The 14,166-nt window shown below is 43.8% G+C and overlaps 1 protein-coding gene across 1 annotated transcript in view; it reads left to right on the top strand.

Moving 5' to 3' along the window:
- The window catches only part of VPS18 (VPS18 core subunit of CORVET and HOPS complexes), an 83,644-nt gene that overhangs the window by 35,045 nt on the left and 34,433 nt on the right, over window positions 1-14,166 (top strand). The window contains exons 2-3 of the mRNA XM_078659773.1: window positions 2,401-2,542; window positions 13,299-13,390. Of these exons, the coding sequence (XP_078515899.1) occupies window positions 2,401-2,542; window positions 13,299-13,390 (234 nt within the window). The remainder of the gene's footprint in view (window positions 1-2,400; window positions 2,543-13,298; window positions 13,391-14,166) is intronic.

Raw genomic sequence — 14,166 nt, 5'->3', positions numbered from 1 at the left:
AGCAGGGAAAGATCGTCATTGTGAAGACATGGCCGGAGCAGAATCAGAGAGACCAACAGCATAGCGTGGAAAGAAAGTCCATCGCTCGGTACCAAGCAGGAGCCCACGGATAGTTCTAAACCACGAATGTCACAAACTAGAGATGACTCGAAAGTCTGTGTCCCGGATTCCAGGATATCGGTGCCGGCGCCATATTGTCGCGTCTGGGTAAAAGGTGAAGCATACCATCGTGCGCCCACGACCACCCGGGCTCACCAGTTCCGGCACAAAGACAACCTCATCCAGTTTAACATTCAGGGAACGGGCATCCTGTTCCAAGGTATCGCATAGGTCAGTCAGGGCAGCAAGGAGATCGCCCAGATGTAGTTCTGTTCCGTGCCCCCTTGTCCAAGCTCCCTGCCTCCATAGGATACAAATCAGGTCGGGACTCAGTTGCTCGGATGCAGCACTCTGCTCCTCTCACCACGCTTCGAGGAAGCACTACCATAAATCGGGGCCGGGGCACACGCAGCAGGGCGTCAGGCGTAATGGTATCACCAGCAGGGCACCCAGACAGTAGAGACATAATCAAAACACAGCCGCCAAGGGAGTCTGCGCTATTAAGCGCGGCCGGGCCCAAATTCGGGATTCTCCCGCACTTAGCGGGACAGATCTCACCACGGACCCCGGCAGCAAACGAGCAAAAGTCCCAAAAAGGCACCAACGATTCAGGGGAATCATGAAGGGTCGATCTCTGACTCATGCCCCCAATCCGGTGTGCGAGCGATCCGAAAATCGGCCGGTCCGATGCGATCCGGAGCCAACCGGCCCCCCACTGCAGCTGGCGGCCGCTGTTGTTCAATTGATGGCCGGCCCTGCCATTCAGATGAGTCCCCGGCCTGCAAACTGCCTCGGGCCGCAAAACGCCACCGTCCGTTTCTCCCCATGCGGAGGCGTCACAGACCTCGGGGACGCACCATCAGGTACCGGAGCTGCTCCTGCGCCCGTGTGTGCACCATCAAACCAGGATATCAGGCAGAAGGCACTCTCGGGAGGAGACGGTACACGGAGCCGGGGGACTGGGCGGCCATCTTCAACGCCGTCTAGGCTCCTCCAAGTCCGTCTTTCTTGTTCTACTGCCTTGATTGAGACCCCCTGACAATTGCTTATATGAGCCCCCTCAGAGTTTGAGATGTGCGCTGCTGATGAACCCCTTAAAGCGCTCCACTCTTGGTTCCGTTGGGTGGTTCCTGATCTTGGTACTGAGCCATAGTTGAGTTATGTGTGGTGAACCTGGTGTGCTAGTAGCCTCCTCGTTAATCTGTCTTCAGTGTCATTTCAGTTGTTTTATATTTGCCCCAAGCATTTCTTTCAGTATCGTTCATTAATGCCTGAGCTTCACATCTCTGGGTATGATGGAGTTGTCCTTTGTAAACTTGCACCCTGCAGTGTGACTTACAGTTCTGAGGAGAGGAGAGACGTCCGTCATAGGGGACTTGTGGTCCATGTGCTGAAAGCTGGCTGCATTCCACACCCCCTTAACTGATTGTTACTTCTGACAGTCATCCCAACCTATCACTTGCTATTAACTGGAAATGGAGGACCTCCCCTTCTGTATCCCCTTCCAACAAACCTGCATAATGTTCTTCATATTCACCTAGGGAAACAAGAACTAAAACACTGCTATTTCCCTTTGAGGCAGCCCTTCAACTCCAGCACCAACATTCTGGCTGTGGTAATGATCTTTGTGTGACCGCTGAAAGTTCGCAGCTACCACTACCTAGATGAATGTCTAATAGGAGCGTCTCCCATTACCTTTGCACGCTGTCTTAAATCTTTTACAGTTTTACATTCTCTGTAAACTACCAAATTCCTCTCTGATTTCCTCCAAAAGGATTCAATTATATTGCACCATTTTGGGCTTGGAGCCACCAAGGCCATTCCCTCCCTCAGGAAACCAACTTCCATCAAAGGGACAGTACATCTTTTTGTGGAACAAAAACACTTATGGCTTGATGGTTCTAGATACTTCTGGAATCCAGGCATCCCACACTGGGAATATCCTGCACGCTAGGCTGCCCAAGAACATTGCGGCTTCTTTTGAGAGACCAGTGAAGCTAGTGGATGCAAACATTTATCATTGAGACTACATGACTGCTGTTAATACATATTGGTTTGATCATTTTACAGTGTCATTCTTAAAATGACACTAGTTACACATGTTGTTATTGCAAGGGCCATAAGGACCACAGGTATAGAAGTGCTACACAGGTAAGCAAATCATTACAATGTGGAGACAACAACCATGTCAATATGTATCATATTTATTACGTAGTATGCACCACATTGTTCCAGTTGTAAACCTTATGTTTTGTTATTGACCATTACAGTCTAATTTTTCTTTTCTTGTATCTGTACCAGGTTTTGTGAATGCACGATTAGAAAAGGAAACTCCCATTTTTAATAAGCAGAGGATTGATTTTACACCGCCAGAGAACATCAACAGCCTTATTGTCTGCAGTAACCAGCTTTGTATGAGCCTTGGCAGAGATTCCCTTCTCAGGTAACTGATCCTCATTTCAATTTACCAGTTCTATCATGGCATAAATCCTAGTTGATCCAAGTTGAGGGCCTTGTAGAGCCTGCAGTAAACTATGATAGGATTGTCATATGGTCCGGATAAATGAGCATTTAAGCCATAGCAAATTTAGTACATTTGAAAATGTAGGTAATTTGGTGGGGGGCACACTAACACATCACAGTTACTAAAGATATAAGGGGTGTGTCCTTAACGAGCTTGAAAGCTATTGCATAGATATTATTCTCTTGCTTCATGCATAGGGAGGCACATGTACCAAGGTCAGGTCACAGTAGAATCCAGTTATAGTACTTCCTTGCTCTACGAACAGCCTGTTCTTTGCGCAAAGGAGGATGCCAAATTTCGATCCTGCATTTATGCACACAAATTCCGAATTAACTATATCATTAGAATTTTTTTTAAGTGTATCTTACAGTGCATAGCTGTAAGTGAATGGACAGATTCTTTCGAGGCGAAGCAGATTCTGTCCCCGTTTTATATTCACAATGTGTGGGTGTATGAAATTGGGGTATTAGTTAAAGGTGTTAGGTAACCACCTCAGGTAATAACTCCAATCCTTGTCAGTGTGAATCTTCAAAGTCAATAAATTATTCGGAGCTCATCCCCCTGGTAGCTATGACACAGAGCAGTAAGGCTTAACTTTGAGGCAATGTGTAATATTTATGTAGTACTAAAAGAGTAATAACATTGAAATGAAAAAACCAATAAAACTCCCCAAACTAATTAGAATTATAGAGTAAAATGTAATAAACAAAATGACACCAAGATGACAAAAATCCAATAAAGGGAAACAGAGATATCAATGTTTAACATTTTAAGGAGAAATTGTTCCAAGAAGCACAAAGTACCAATATTAGTCTATGGACGAGGAAGAACAGGAACTAGGCACAATTTAACACTGACTGTGATGGAGTTCGGGTTGGATACAGTAACCAGGTTTGCCCTGGTCAAAGATTTTACCTTCTGACTATATATTGTCCCAAATCAACCACAAATGTACCCTTCTAAATCTGCACAGGACCTCGGGGAGGCACTTCGAGACTCCCATGGCAGCAGGCAGAGATCGACAGAAGGTATCCGTCTACCTCCAGTTACAGGAAAAGGCCTCTTGTAGCTTGATGTGTCCCTGTAGCATTTACAGAAGGTAAACCTTTGGCCTTTGGGCTACACCTGTTTGTCCTAGGTACCTGAGGGAGAGCAGATCCAGTCTTCTAGGCTTTTTTCAGACCGCAGGTTCAGGCCTCTTTTGATCTTCCAGGAGTGTTGTGAAGTGGACGCCTGAAAATGCCAACTTTATGCTTGGCATTAGGCTTGTGGGTGGGATTGACCCCTGGGGAAGCCCTGACAAAAGAGGGTAAGGTTTCCAGGGCTAACCTTACCCACTTTGGACATTTTAAGGGTTGCCGAAGTTTTAGGCCACACTAAACCTGGGCTCTGAGGTCTGGGTGTGTGTGGGAAGTGTACTATTGTAATCTTGGTGTCCTTCCACATCTAATACTAAGATCCAGTTTTGGGCACCCCCTATATTCCCAAAAAACTGAGACATAGAAGTCTGGTAGGACAGCAGTGAGCTTTCAGCAACCAGACAGTGGATAGAAAGAAATTGTTTTGGCATTCTGTTTCCTTCCGTTTAAGTACTCCCTAAATGTCATTTGAAAAAACCCATAAGACCTGTCAAGCAGATCTTAATTCTCCAGCAGGATCTGACACCGTAATGTCAATAAGGACCTCACCATGATGGAATCCGGTCTGGCTGGGGGGACAATAGAAGGGTACAGGCATGGGTGTTAGTGACGTCTACTAGTGACAGGGTAGTTCTCTTTGAAGTTAATCAAGTACTTGGGCCCAGCACACAGGCCGTCCTGTCAAGGGCACAACAACACCTTCCCTCACCCAAGTCATTTGGTCGAGCCTAGGCAGCACATGCACTGTCTGTAAGGGGAAATGTCCTTTTGGACGAAGCTGGAATCACACTGTGCCAACACAGCGCCGGCAATAAAACAAATGCGGCATCAGCATGCATTCCTTCAGCACGGAAGTCGTTTTAAAGAACTTGCATTTAGGGAGGCGCATTGGTGAAATGTTGTTGGATTTAAAATCCAACACCTTCCCTACTGTTGCGCAGACTGGAGTTGGAATAGTAAATGAAACTATTCCAACATCCAGCACACCCCTAATGCAAGTCATTTAAATGACTTGCGTGCTGAACAAAAGCATCCTAAAGACGCATTCATTCAAAAGACGGTGTTCTGAATGCAGGTGTCCAGAACGCATACGGAATACCGTCATACATTCGTATGGAAGACATGCTGTATTCAGTATGTGGGCTTTCATTCTGCCCCTCACTGCTGGTTGGTTAAGGAGAGCATCACTCGCAAAAGTTTGCTTCTCAATGGTGTAGTTGCCTACCATGTCCCACCCTCTCGAGTCTTGCTCCTCCCCTGAAGTATTGTCCTATTACTGGTATCCTTTCACAAAAGGTTTTTTCGCTTTGTGTTCTGACACTCTTTTAGTTGTGCACTGGCATCCTTTTTCATCTCAGCCACTTGAGAAGGCAGTTGCAGCTTTCTTTCCTCCAGGATGCTCTCTCGACTCCCATTTACTTGCGGCACAGGCCTCACGCTGGTCCACCTTCCGACCCCCCCCCCACCAAGTAAACGTGTGCGTGCTGTCCTTCTTTACGGCTGCCTTAGATTTAAGCCTAGGATGACTCACAGGGTTGGTTAACTACTCACACAATCAACCAGCACTGGGTTCGAACCCTAGCAGTTTCAGTTGCTTGCTTTTTAATTAATGTACGGAAATATATACACATACCAATTCTGTTTATTAAAATAACTGTTGTAAGAGGAGATGCTCTCAGGTTGTAGAACCCTGAAATTCTTCAAGCACCAGCTAAACCCCTTTATCGCAAAGTCCCGTTAGTACGTATTGTCCCCTTCTTCCGTGACTGGCTGTGTGTGTCTTCCATGACCCAAAGCCCACCTCCTCCAGGACACCAGCGTCTATGTTGCCTATCCTTACTTGACACGATCAGACAGAAGCAGCAGCACATCCAATGGAAGACTTAAAACATGAAGGAATAACAACATGAAATGCTTTAAACTACAATAAAAGGTAGCTTTTTGAAAAGGTGTGTATTTTAATTTTTTAACCAAGGCCTGTGCCCTGAACTGTGTCTGCGCACCCGAGCACAGCTGGGGGTGGGGGGTGACGTCACACACTGACTCAGTTATTAAACGGACGTTGTGTAAACCTATGAGAAATTTTGAAGGGCAAGGTGTAAAGAATGAATAGTGCTTATCAAAAAAGTGTAAGGGTTTCCTCACTCCCATACTTGAAAACTCCCATAGTGCACCACCTTAAACTGAGCCATCTCTAGGCACTAGCAGGCTGCATAGCATGCACCTAATGTAGGTGTTCGGTCGGTTTGTGAGTGCCTTGAAGATGGCAGATCACAAGAACATGTTCAAGTGTAAAACAGATATTACTTGGTCTGAATTAATGATTAATTCCTACACAGCATTTCCTTACTATCACGTTCTGGAAACTAGGGTGACGAATTGTAGGTAAATTTCACGGACCGTCCGTGAGTTGCATCTCACGTCCGTTGTCCGTGATGATCCCTTATGCGGACGCCTTTTGTCCGTAATTTTGGAGTTTGAAAGGAGCAGCACTGTTCCCCTGCGAGAAACCTCAGCTCCCTGATGGGGCCGCATCGCACTCTTCCTCGGAGCACAAGAGCAGCCACATCCCACCCATTGTCATTCTGTCTGCTGGCAGATTGTCACATACAGAATGACAATGCACCCGTCTGAACTGTTACTGCATGTGGTGGGCTTCTCCTGCCTCGGTCTAGGGCAGGGCATTCTGTCAGATGAAATTTTTTTACAAAAACACCCATGCTGCTACCAGAGAATCCAGTTCATGAAAAGAAGGCGGTGAAACAAGTTAAAAAGAAGGGGTTATAGTTCTTTCACAGTTTCATCATTTTAGAACTGATGCGTTTTCAATATTATATTCATCTAAGCCATGGTTGCAGCCTTTGTATTTTCTGCACCTAGTAACCATTGACAAAGCCAATAGTTCTGGCTTGTTGTAGGTGTAACATTACTTTTTGTATTATATATATCTGTATGCAATGACAGAAGCAGCAAAATACCTGTCGGGCGGCACACTGCTAAGCACAGAATTTTAGCTTGGGGGTTTTAAGCCACGCCCTTAATTACATCGAGCACCACCTTTTGGAGAGACCTGCCAGTTTTCCATCCAACTTGAAGCCCTGGAAACAACACCATGTCAGTCATCTCAAGTCCTGGCACTGTGCATCATGCATGACTCATGACTTCCAAGTTTTCAGATTGCCTATGTGCAGGGGCATAGTGAACCCTCCCCCGCCCCACCACTTGCTTTGGGAACCAAAGCATGGGTGACAATCTTGATGGGCCTCTTCTATCTGCAACTCTGCAGACAAAGGCTCAGCTCATAATTAATGTGAAAAGGTGGGTGAATGTAAGTGAAGGGATGGGTGGATCCTGGATGGATTAGTGAAAGGGTGAATGGATTGATGAAAGGGTGAATGGATGAATGAAAGGGTGAATGGATGGACAATGAGAGGATAGTTGGATGAGTAAGTAGAAGGATGGATCAAAGCAACAGTAAATAGATGGATGTAGGGGTGGAGAGGTAGGATGATGGGCAAATAGGTGGATGGATGAGTGAAAGAGTGAATGATCGGCGAGTGAATGGGTGGATGGATTGATGAATTGATAAGTGAAAGGGCGAATGGATGAGTGAAAGGGTGGATATAAGGATGGATGAGTGAGTGAAAGGGAGGGTAGATGGACAAAAGGATGGATAGATGAGTGAAGGAGTTAAAGGGTGTATGGATGAGAGAGGATGATGATGGATGAGTGAAAGGATAGATGAGTGGGTCAATGGATGGATTCATGAGTGGATGATTAGATGAATGGACAGGTGGGTGGATGTAAGGATGGATGGCTGAATGAAAGGGGGATGGAGAGAAAGGGATGGTGGATGGATGACTGAAAGGGTGAATGGGTGGAAGGATGAGTGAGTGGGTGGATGGATGAGTAAGTTAAAGGATGGCTGGATGGGTGAAAGGGTAAATGGCTGGATGGATGAGTGTACGGATGGATGAGTGAAATGATGGATGGAAGGATACATGATGGAAAGGTTTGCAAATGGTTGGATGTGTTTGGATGGATGGGCACACAGAGGGAAGGACAGAATGAATGGTGAAAGGCTGAATGCTGGATGAAAGAATGAATACACCTTGAAGCCCCCATTATCATAAGTAACATTTTCTATACACTGATTTACACATGTATGATTCGTTGTCTTTGTATGTGTATGTGATGTAAAGTGCTCTGACCTCTTATACTGGTAGGAGAAGGGCTATAAAACAAATAAAATACATATGAGAGAGGGGCTGTGGAGAGATGAGAGGCACTGTTGGTAATAGTGAGGGAATCATTGAAGAGCCCCATCAAAGACTCGTATCCTGGTGCACAGTAAAGTCATTATTTACTATGCTTTAGAAGCTAATACAATAGATATATAATGACAAATGTGTTGTAGAATGCACCATGTTCCCAAATTTTCTTGGGGGTACGAAAACAAAGGCTGTAAGCTGTCCGTTTGTTTGTAACATACAACAACTTTTAAATATCTGCAAAAAAAAGCGCATATGTTTCAAAATATACAAGCAGTCAAACTTCCAAATGGGCCACTTGTTTGTAATTCAGAAGTGTGCTGGAAACAGTTTTAATAGGAGCAAAACAATCAAGAAACTGCACTTGGTGATGTTCAAATGATACATATTTGCTGAAACTACATTTCCACACATTAGTATTTGTGCGCTATATAGATCTATCAGTAAAACTGCATGATTGCATTTTACTTCCATTTCAATAGAAAATGTTCTGTATGTAAAAGACAGTGCCTCCTTCTGCCCCACATAATGCCTCAACAGCGTATACAGTTTCTAGTCTTTAGCACACTTCTGTGCATCAATGAGTATCTGCAGTTTAAAGCTCACAGAAATTAAACGGACCAATCACTATACTATTTCCAACATATAGCTAAAATAAGGAGGGCTGATATGTGGCTAGCCAGGGCGTGATATAGTAATGTCAACTTCTATCTAACTGCTCAGACCCACAATAATACCATAACACTAGGAGGTGTGCAGCCAATTATAGCTCATGCAGTCTGTTTCCTGAATTTTTACCCTTTGTCCTGAATTTTTTACACTCACCGTCCTGAATTTGCACCTATGCCAGTTGGTCACCGTACTGGAAACACTTCACAAATAGCTACTCTGGCGTTAAATAAGGGGCGAGGTGGGACAACATGGGCAATTTGGTTTATTTCTGTGCCGAGCCTTATGTAGGCTTTTTGTAAGTGTGGGTGCTATTAATTTGTGGTGTGTGTAAACAGAGCAGTCCAGATTTTTTGTAAACCGCCTTATTTTTAGTTTATTTTATTTATAAAGTTTTATATAGCGCGAACTTTACCCAAGAGGGTATCAGAGCGCTTTACATTTAGGATTGTTGTGTTACAAGTTACATCAGATACAAGAGCATAGTAAGGTACAGTACACATAAACAGTGTTTCAATATTTCGTAGGAGGGAGGGGAGGAAGGAGTAATAGCTGGGAGATGAGGAGGAACAATGCCCAATGTCCGGCTGGGTAGACCGGTCATCAGCCATGTTGCATAGGTCTCAGCGTTCAGGAAAAAAACAGTTTTTATTTTATTTGCGAAGGTTATATAGCGCTATCTAGACCCGGAGGTATCGGAGTGCATAACCAGGGGAACATTGCATTAGAAGGTACATCAAAAGGATTATAAAACACTGGCTAGACCCGTAGGTATCAGAGGAATATTGCTTTACAAATTACATCCGTTACAATAGCGTAGTAAGGTACAGTAGACAAACAACGAGGTTGAGAGAATTTATAGGAAAGGAGGGGAGGAAGGAGCCATAGCAGAGAGACGAGGAAGAACTGCGTCCTATGTCCAGAGAGACAAATAGAGAGGGAAAGGGGAGAGGTGGAGTGAGGAGGGAGACGGAAAAGAGATAAAGGGAGAGTCCGCCCAAAGACCGTGTGGTTAGGTGACAGCCAGGGAGATAATCCAAAGCCAGTCTCCTTTATAGCGCTCTAGGAAGCTCCCACGGGCATTGGTATGAAATCTGGATAGAAAGGCGACGAGGAGAAAGCAGAGTGCCTGAAATACGAAGAGGTGGGGTGGGCGAGACAGGGAGAAGGTGAGAAACTGTGAAGTAGCAAAAAGATGCACATGACGCTTTACAAGTTAGCAATATTCAAGCAGGGCTCCTCGCATCCTAAACCCTCTCTACAACCCAAGGAACGTATTTATGAGCTAAAATGCCACAACTGCAGAGCAGGCGCCTTGTGGCACGCGTCACAAAACAGTTCAATTATCTCGACCCCCTCGACTGGAACTGGAACACGGGGTCAAACCGTGATTTCCAAAACCAGGATAAATAAGTCACGTGCTTCCTTCTCATTTATCCTGCACTGAAAAAGAATCATTTTGAATAAGCAGTGCACAGGGCGCCCTTTGTATGTTACAAATACGAACACACACACACAACTGCTTCCATCCGAAGGAGGACTCAAACTAGCCCCTGCAATTATCTAGGCAATTTAGATATCCAGTCAAATAAAACACATCCAGGATTCTGTTAAGGGGATGCTTGGTATTATTTGTATGACGTTATTTCCGCACGCTTGATAGCGTGAAAACCTTTTTTTTAATTTTATTTTTTTATGTACAAGGCACACACATTTGTACTCATTAACTCTGTATGTGCAATGAGTTTAGCACACAAATGCATCGATAAGTAAGAGAAAGACAACTGGCAACGCTTTAAGTGGGATGAAAAACTTGGAGAGGCCTTCTAAAAGGGATGTGGCCTGTGTAATTAAGAGCATGGCTTAAACACGTAAACTATATTTCTGTGATTTCTTTGTCAATAGTCAAATGAGTAACCGCAAAGATTTGGTTCTTTATAATTAATATTAAAAATGTTCCAATTGTGAGACTGAAATAATCATTACTGGGGCCTGTGGAAATGTTCACTCTATGTTAAACATGTATGACTTTTTTCTCTCCGCATCTCCTCCATTTGCACATCTTTCACCTCATCTCTTTCATCGTTAGCACCCACTTTTCGCTCTCTTGTGATTGCATTTCCTTTGCACAGTTAATCTTTAGTTTTTGTTCCATGTGCCAAGCTGGCATAATAACAGACTTAACACATTTCAAGCTTATCTTTATGTAGTTACCCACTGAGCTATCTTTCCTGCTTAATATCTTTGCCGGTGGCATACTTTTACCAAGCTTTATCTTGTTGGTAGCCGGACCGTTCCCTGGTCAGTAGTTTGCATGCACTTGGCTGGTGGCTGGGCAGCTGCGCCCCTGACAGATGCCGAGAGAGTTGTTCTAGTCAGGTAGCGACCTGGTGCTTGTTGTCAATGGCAGCAGGACTTCTCTGAATTTGCGGCCAGAGGCCACCATCACAGAAATGGTGCTCTGTCTCCAAGGATCCCTGCTTCTTTGGAAATTGTTACAGGAACTCGTCGTGACTACACACGTCTCCATTCACCTGTTAATAGTACTCACACTGCATTATGTGGAGCACTGTTTCATATATTAAATGTTGTAATTTGAGAAGGAAAGGTAACATTGGACGACTTAAGTCAAAAACATTGTCATTTACACCGCCAATAGCTCTTTCACAATGCAAGACTGATTGCATTGCAATTGCTTGTTTTGTCTCAATCCTGGAAGCAACTTCACACCTCATACACACAGATTGCAATGCTAATTACTAGTAGGCAGAAAGAACAAAAATGCATATGTACCACAAGGGACTTCAGACCGGGCAAAAGTAACTTTTAGAAAGTCAGCTTTTCCAAAATATTTGTTACAAAACGGACTTATCCAGTGAATTGGGCTGAAAGTAATATTTCAAAAAGGCAAACAAATGTGCGCTGTGTCCTAAGTGGAAATCGCAATATTACATTTAATATTGTATCCCAATGTGTCCTATGGAATAGCTAACCACCACACTGATATGCCTTTGAGGGCTTTTTCACTGTGAGGGCATGTTTAACATTAGACCTTTACATGTCCTACTTAACATGCGTCCTGCCATAATGGACAGTAAGGCCAACTTTGGAGTACATTTTTAATATTTATCTCCTTCACTGCAGCGGCAATTCCGTCGCAGCGCTAGGGGGGAGGGGGGGCCGTGCGGCGCTCCCATGCTCGTGACGGAACCGCTCCGTCACGAGCCTCGGGCGCGCTGTGCTTGTGACGGAGCGGTTCTGTCACCAGCACAGCGTGACCGAGGCTGGTGACGGAGCGGTTCCGTCACCAGCATGGGAGGGGTTAAAAGGAGGGTTTAGGCCTGTCAAAAAGGTTTAGTTTGACAGGTCGGATTTGCAGTTTAAACCTGAACAACTAGACAGGCCTGCAGTCATGAATAGCACAGTGAGGGCTCCAGTCCTTGTGTGAAATGTAACTTGTAGGCCCTGGATACACGGTGGTCCCATACACTGGGGACTTACAGTTAAGTGAAATATGCCAAACAGGGTTATGCCAATTTCATGTTGTTGAAAGGGGGAGCATATATACTTTGGAGGGATGGGTCATAAAGCAGTGCGCAGGGATGTACTTTAGGGCACAAGAGGGTAGGAGGGGCAGGGGCAGGTATTGATCTGATGCTTTAAACACCCAACCTGAACGCCTGATCCTGACACTTTCAAAGTGGGAGCCATTTAGCCATTTTTTATGTTACATTTCGTCAGAGGCCTATTGGTTGATGAGCTGCCACGGCTCCCAAACAGGCCTTTTACAATGTTGTGCTTATCACTGCATGTCGTAAACAGCCTTGATTCACTTGCAAAACATTTGCTTTTTGCCTTTGCTAAGAATGTAACTTCCCAATGATTCCACTTCTTCCACTTTGTACATTATACCTTTGTGACCTTGATGATCCTTTGCCCTATATACGTTCTATGCTTTTTAAATTAAGTTTACTAATCTTTCGTTTGTTGGATACCATGAGGTTTCATTTCCTATAGGTCACTGGAATGATTTTCCTTTTCTGTCAATGTTGGGTATTTTGGTGCAATACAAATATATCAATCTTTTGGGTTGCACCTTTGTTTCTTTTTGTTAGTTGTTTCATTTTTAGAACAGCAAGAATGCATAGGGACTCTAATGCACACTCCACATAAGACACAGGTGATGGTTGTGTGCCATAAGAAATGCTTAAGGGTGTGCCAAGGTACTATCAACCCTGCATTTAGTATTGAACTAATGCCTTTTTCTGCTTCATGGGAGGCAATATTAGGCCTGAGACTAAGGTAGCTGATGGCTTTGGCTAGGTTATTATGGTTTCATATGCTTTTATCACAGTGGTGCTACGGTAGGTAAGTAGGCAGTAATTCTTTCTATTGTAACAGTGTTCTTATGAATTTTTGTAATTTTGCAAAAGATGTATGCCTCTTAAGCAATGATACTGTTCTACTGTAAAAATAAATTCAGGAAATGGAAGGACTTTTCAGCTAAGTGTTAACAAACATTGAAAATGCCGTACGGTAACAAGGAAATACCTGAAGGTTTTGATTCTCTGATGCAGCTCATTGTTTTCCATGCAGGATTGACTTGGTAAAAGCAGATCAGCCCAATCATGTGGAATTGGGACGTAAAGATGATGCAAAGGTTTACAAGATGTTCCTAGACCCTACAGGTAAGATTTAGCAAGCAATGTACAGAAGAAAAGTGAATCCTGCATTTGCTTTATTTTTGATTGTGAAGCCGCTTACTGAAGAATATCAGTAGATACTTTATATGCTGTTACATCTGGGTATGTACATCAGGAGTAACTTTACATTCCATTCCATGGGGAGTACTGTTATTTCGCAGATAAGTTAGTAAATATTATTTCTAGCCCCTGCATGCTCACACAAACTTATGTATGTTTTATTTATTTAAAGTAGTTGATTTGTTTACAATTATTTAAGTGTCAACCTTTTTAGAATAAAATAATATTTCTCCTTAAATGTAATTTGAATGAATTTACATTTATTTTAATTTCTATTCAATTTAAATTATTTTACTTAATATAAATTAATTTGGTTTGCCCATCCACAAGCACTAAAAACGACATGCTACTCCAAAATACTACCCATCACTGAATCCTAGAAAACTCTTACTACCCCTGTAGATTACTCAGCCCTGAACTCTAAAGGCTCCTTACTACCCCTGTACACAATCCACCCCTGAACTCGAAAAATGCCTTACCACCATTACACACTGCCCGTTCCAATTCCTGATCCCTAATTCTCCTTACTACCTGCATACACAACCCATCCCGAACTCTACAAAGTCCTTACTACCCCTAAACAGTGCCCATCCCTGAACACTAAAAACCTCTTACTATTCCTGTCCATCTCCCATTCCTGAACGTTAAAATCTCCATTACGTCTTGTTACTACCCATACCTGTAGCCTAAAAATCCCTTAC

Source organism: Lissotriton helveticus, chromosome 9 (genome assembly GCF_964261635.1).
Source record: "Lissotriton helveticus chromosome 9, aLisHel1.1, whole genome shotgun sequence".
NCBI lineage: Eukaryota > Metazoa > Chordata > Amphibia > Caudata > Salamandridae > Lissotriton > Lissotriton helveticus.
The sequence above is the reverse complement of the archived record's forward strand: the minus strand, read 5'-3'. Positions and strand labels throughout refer to the sequence as shown.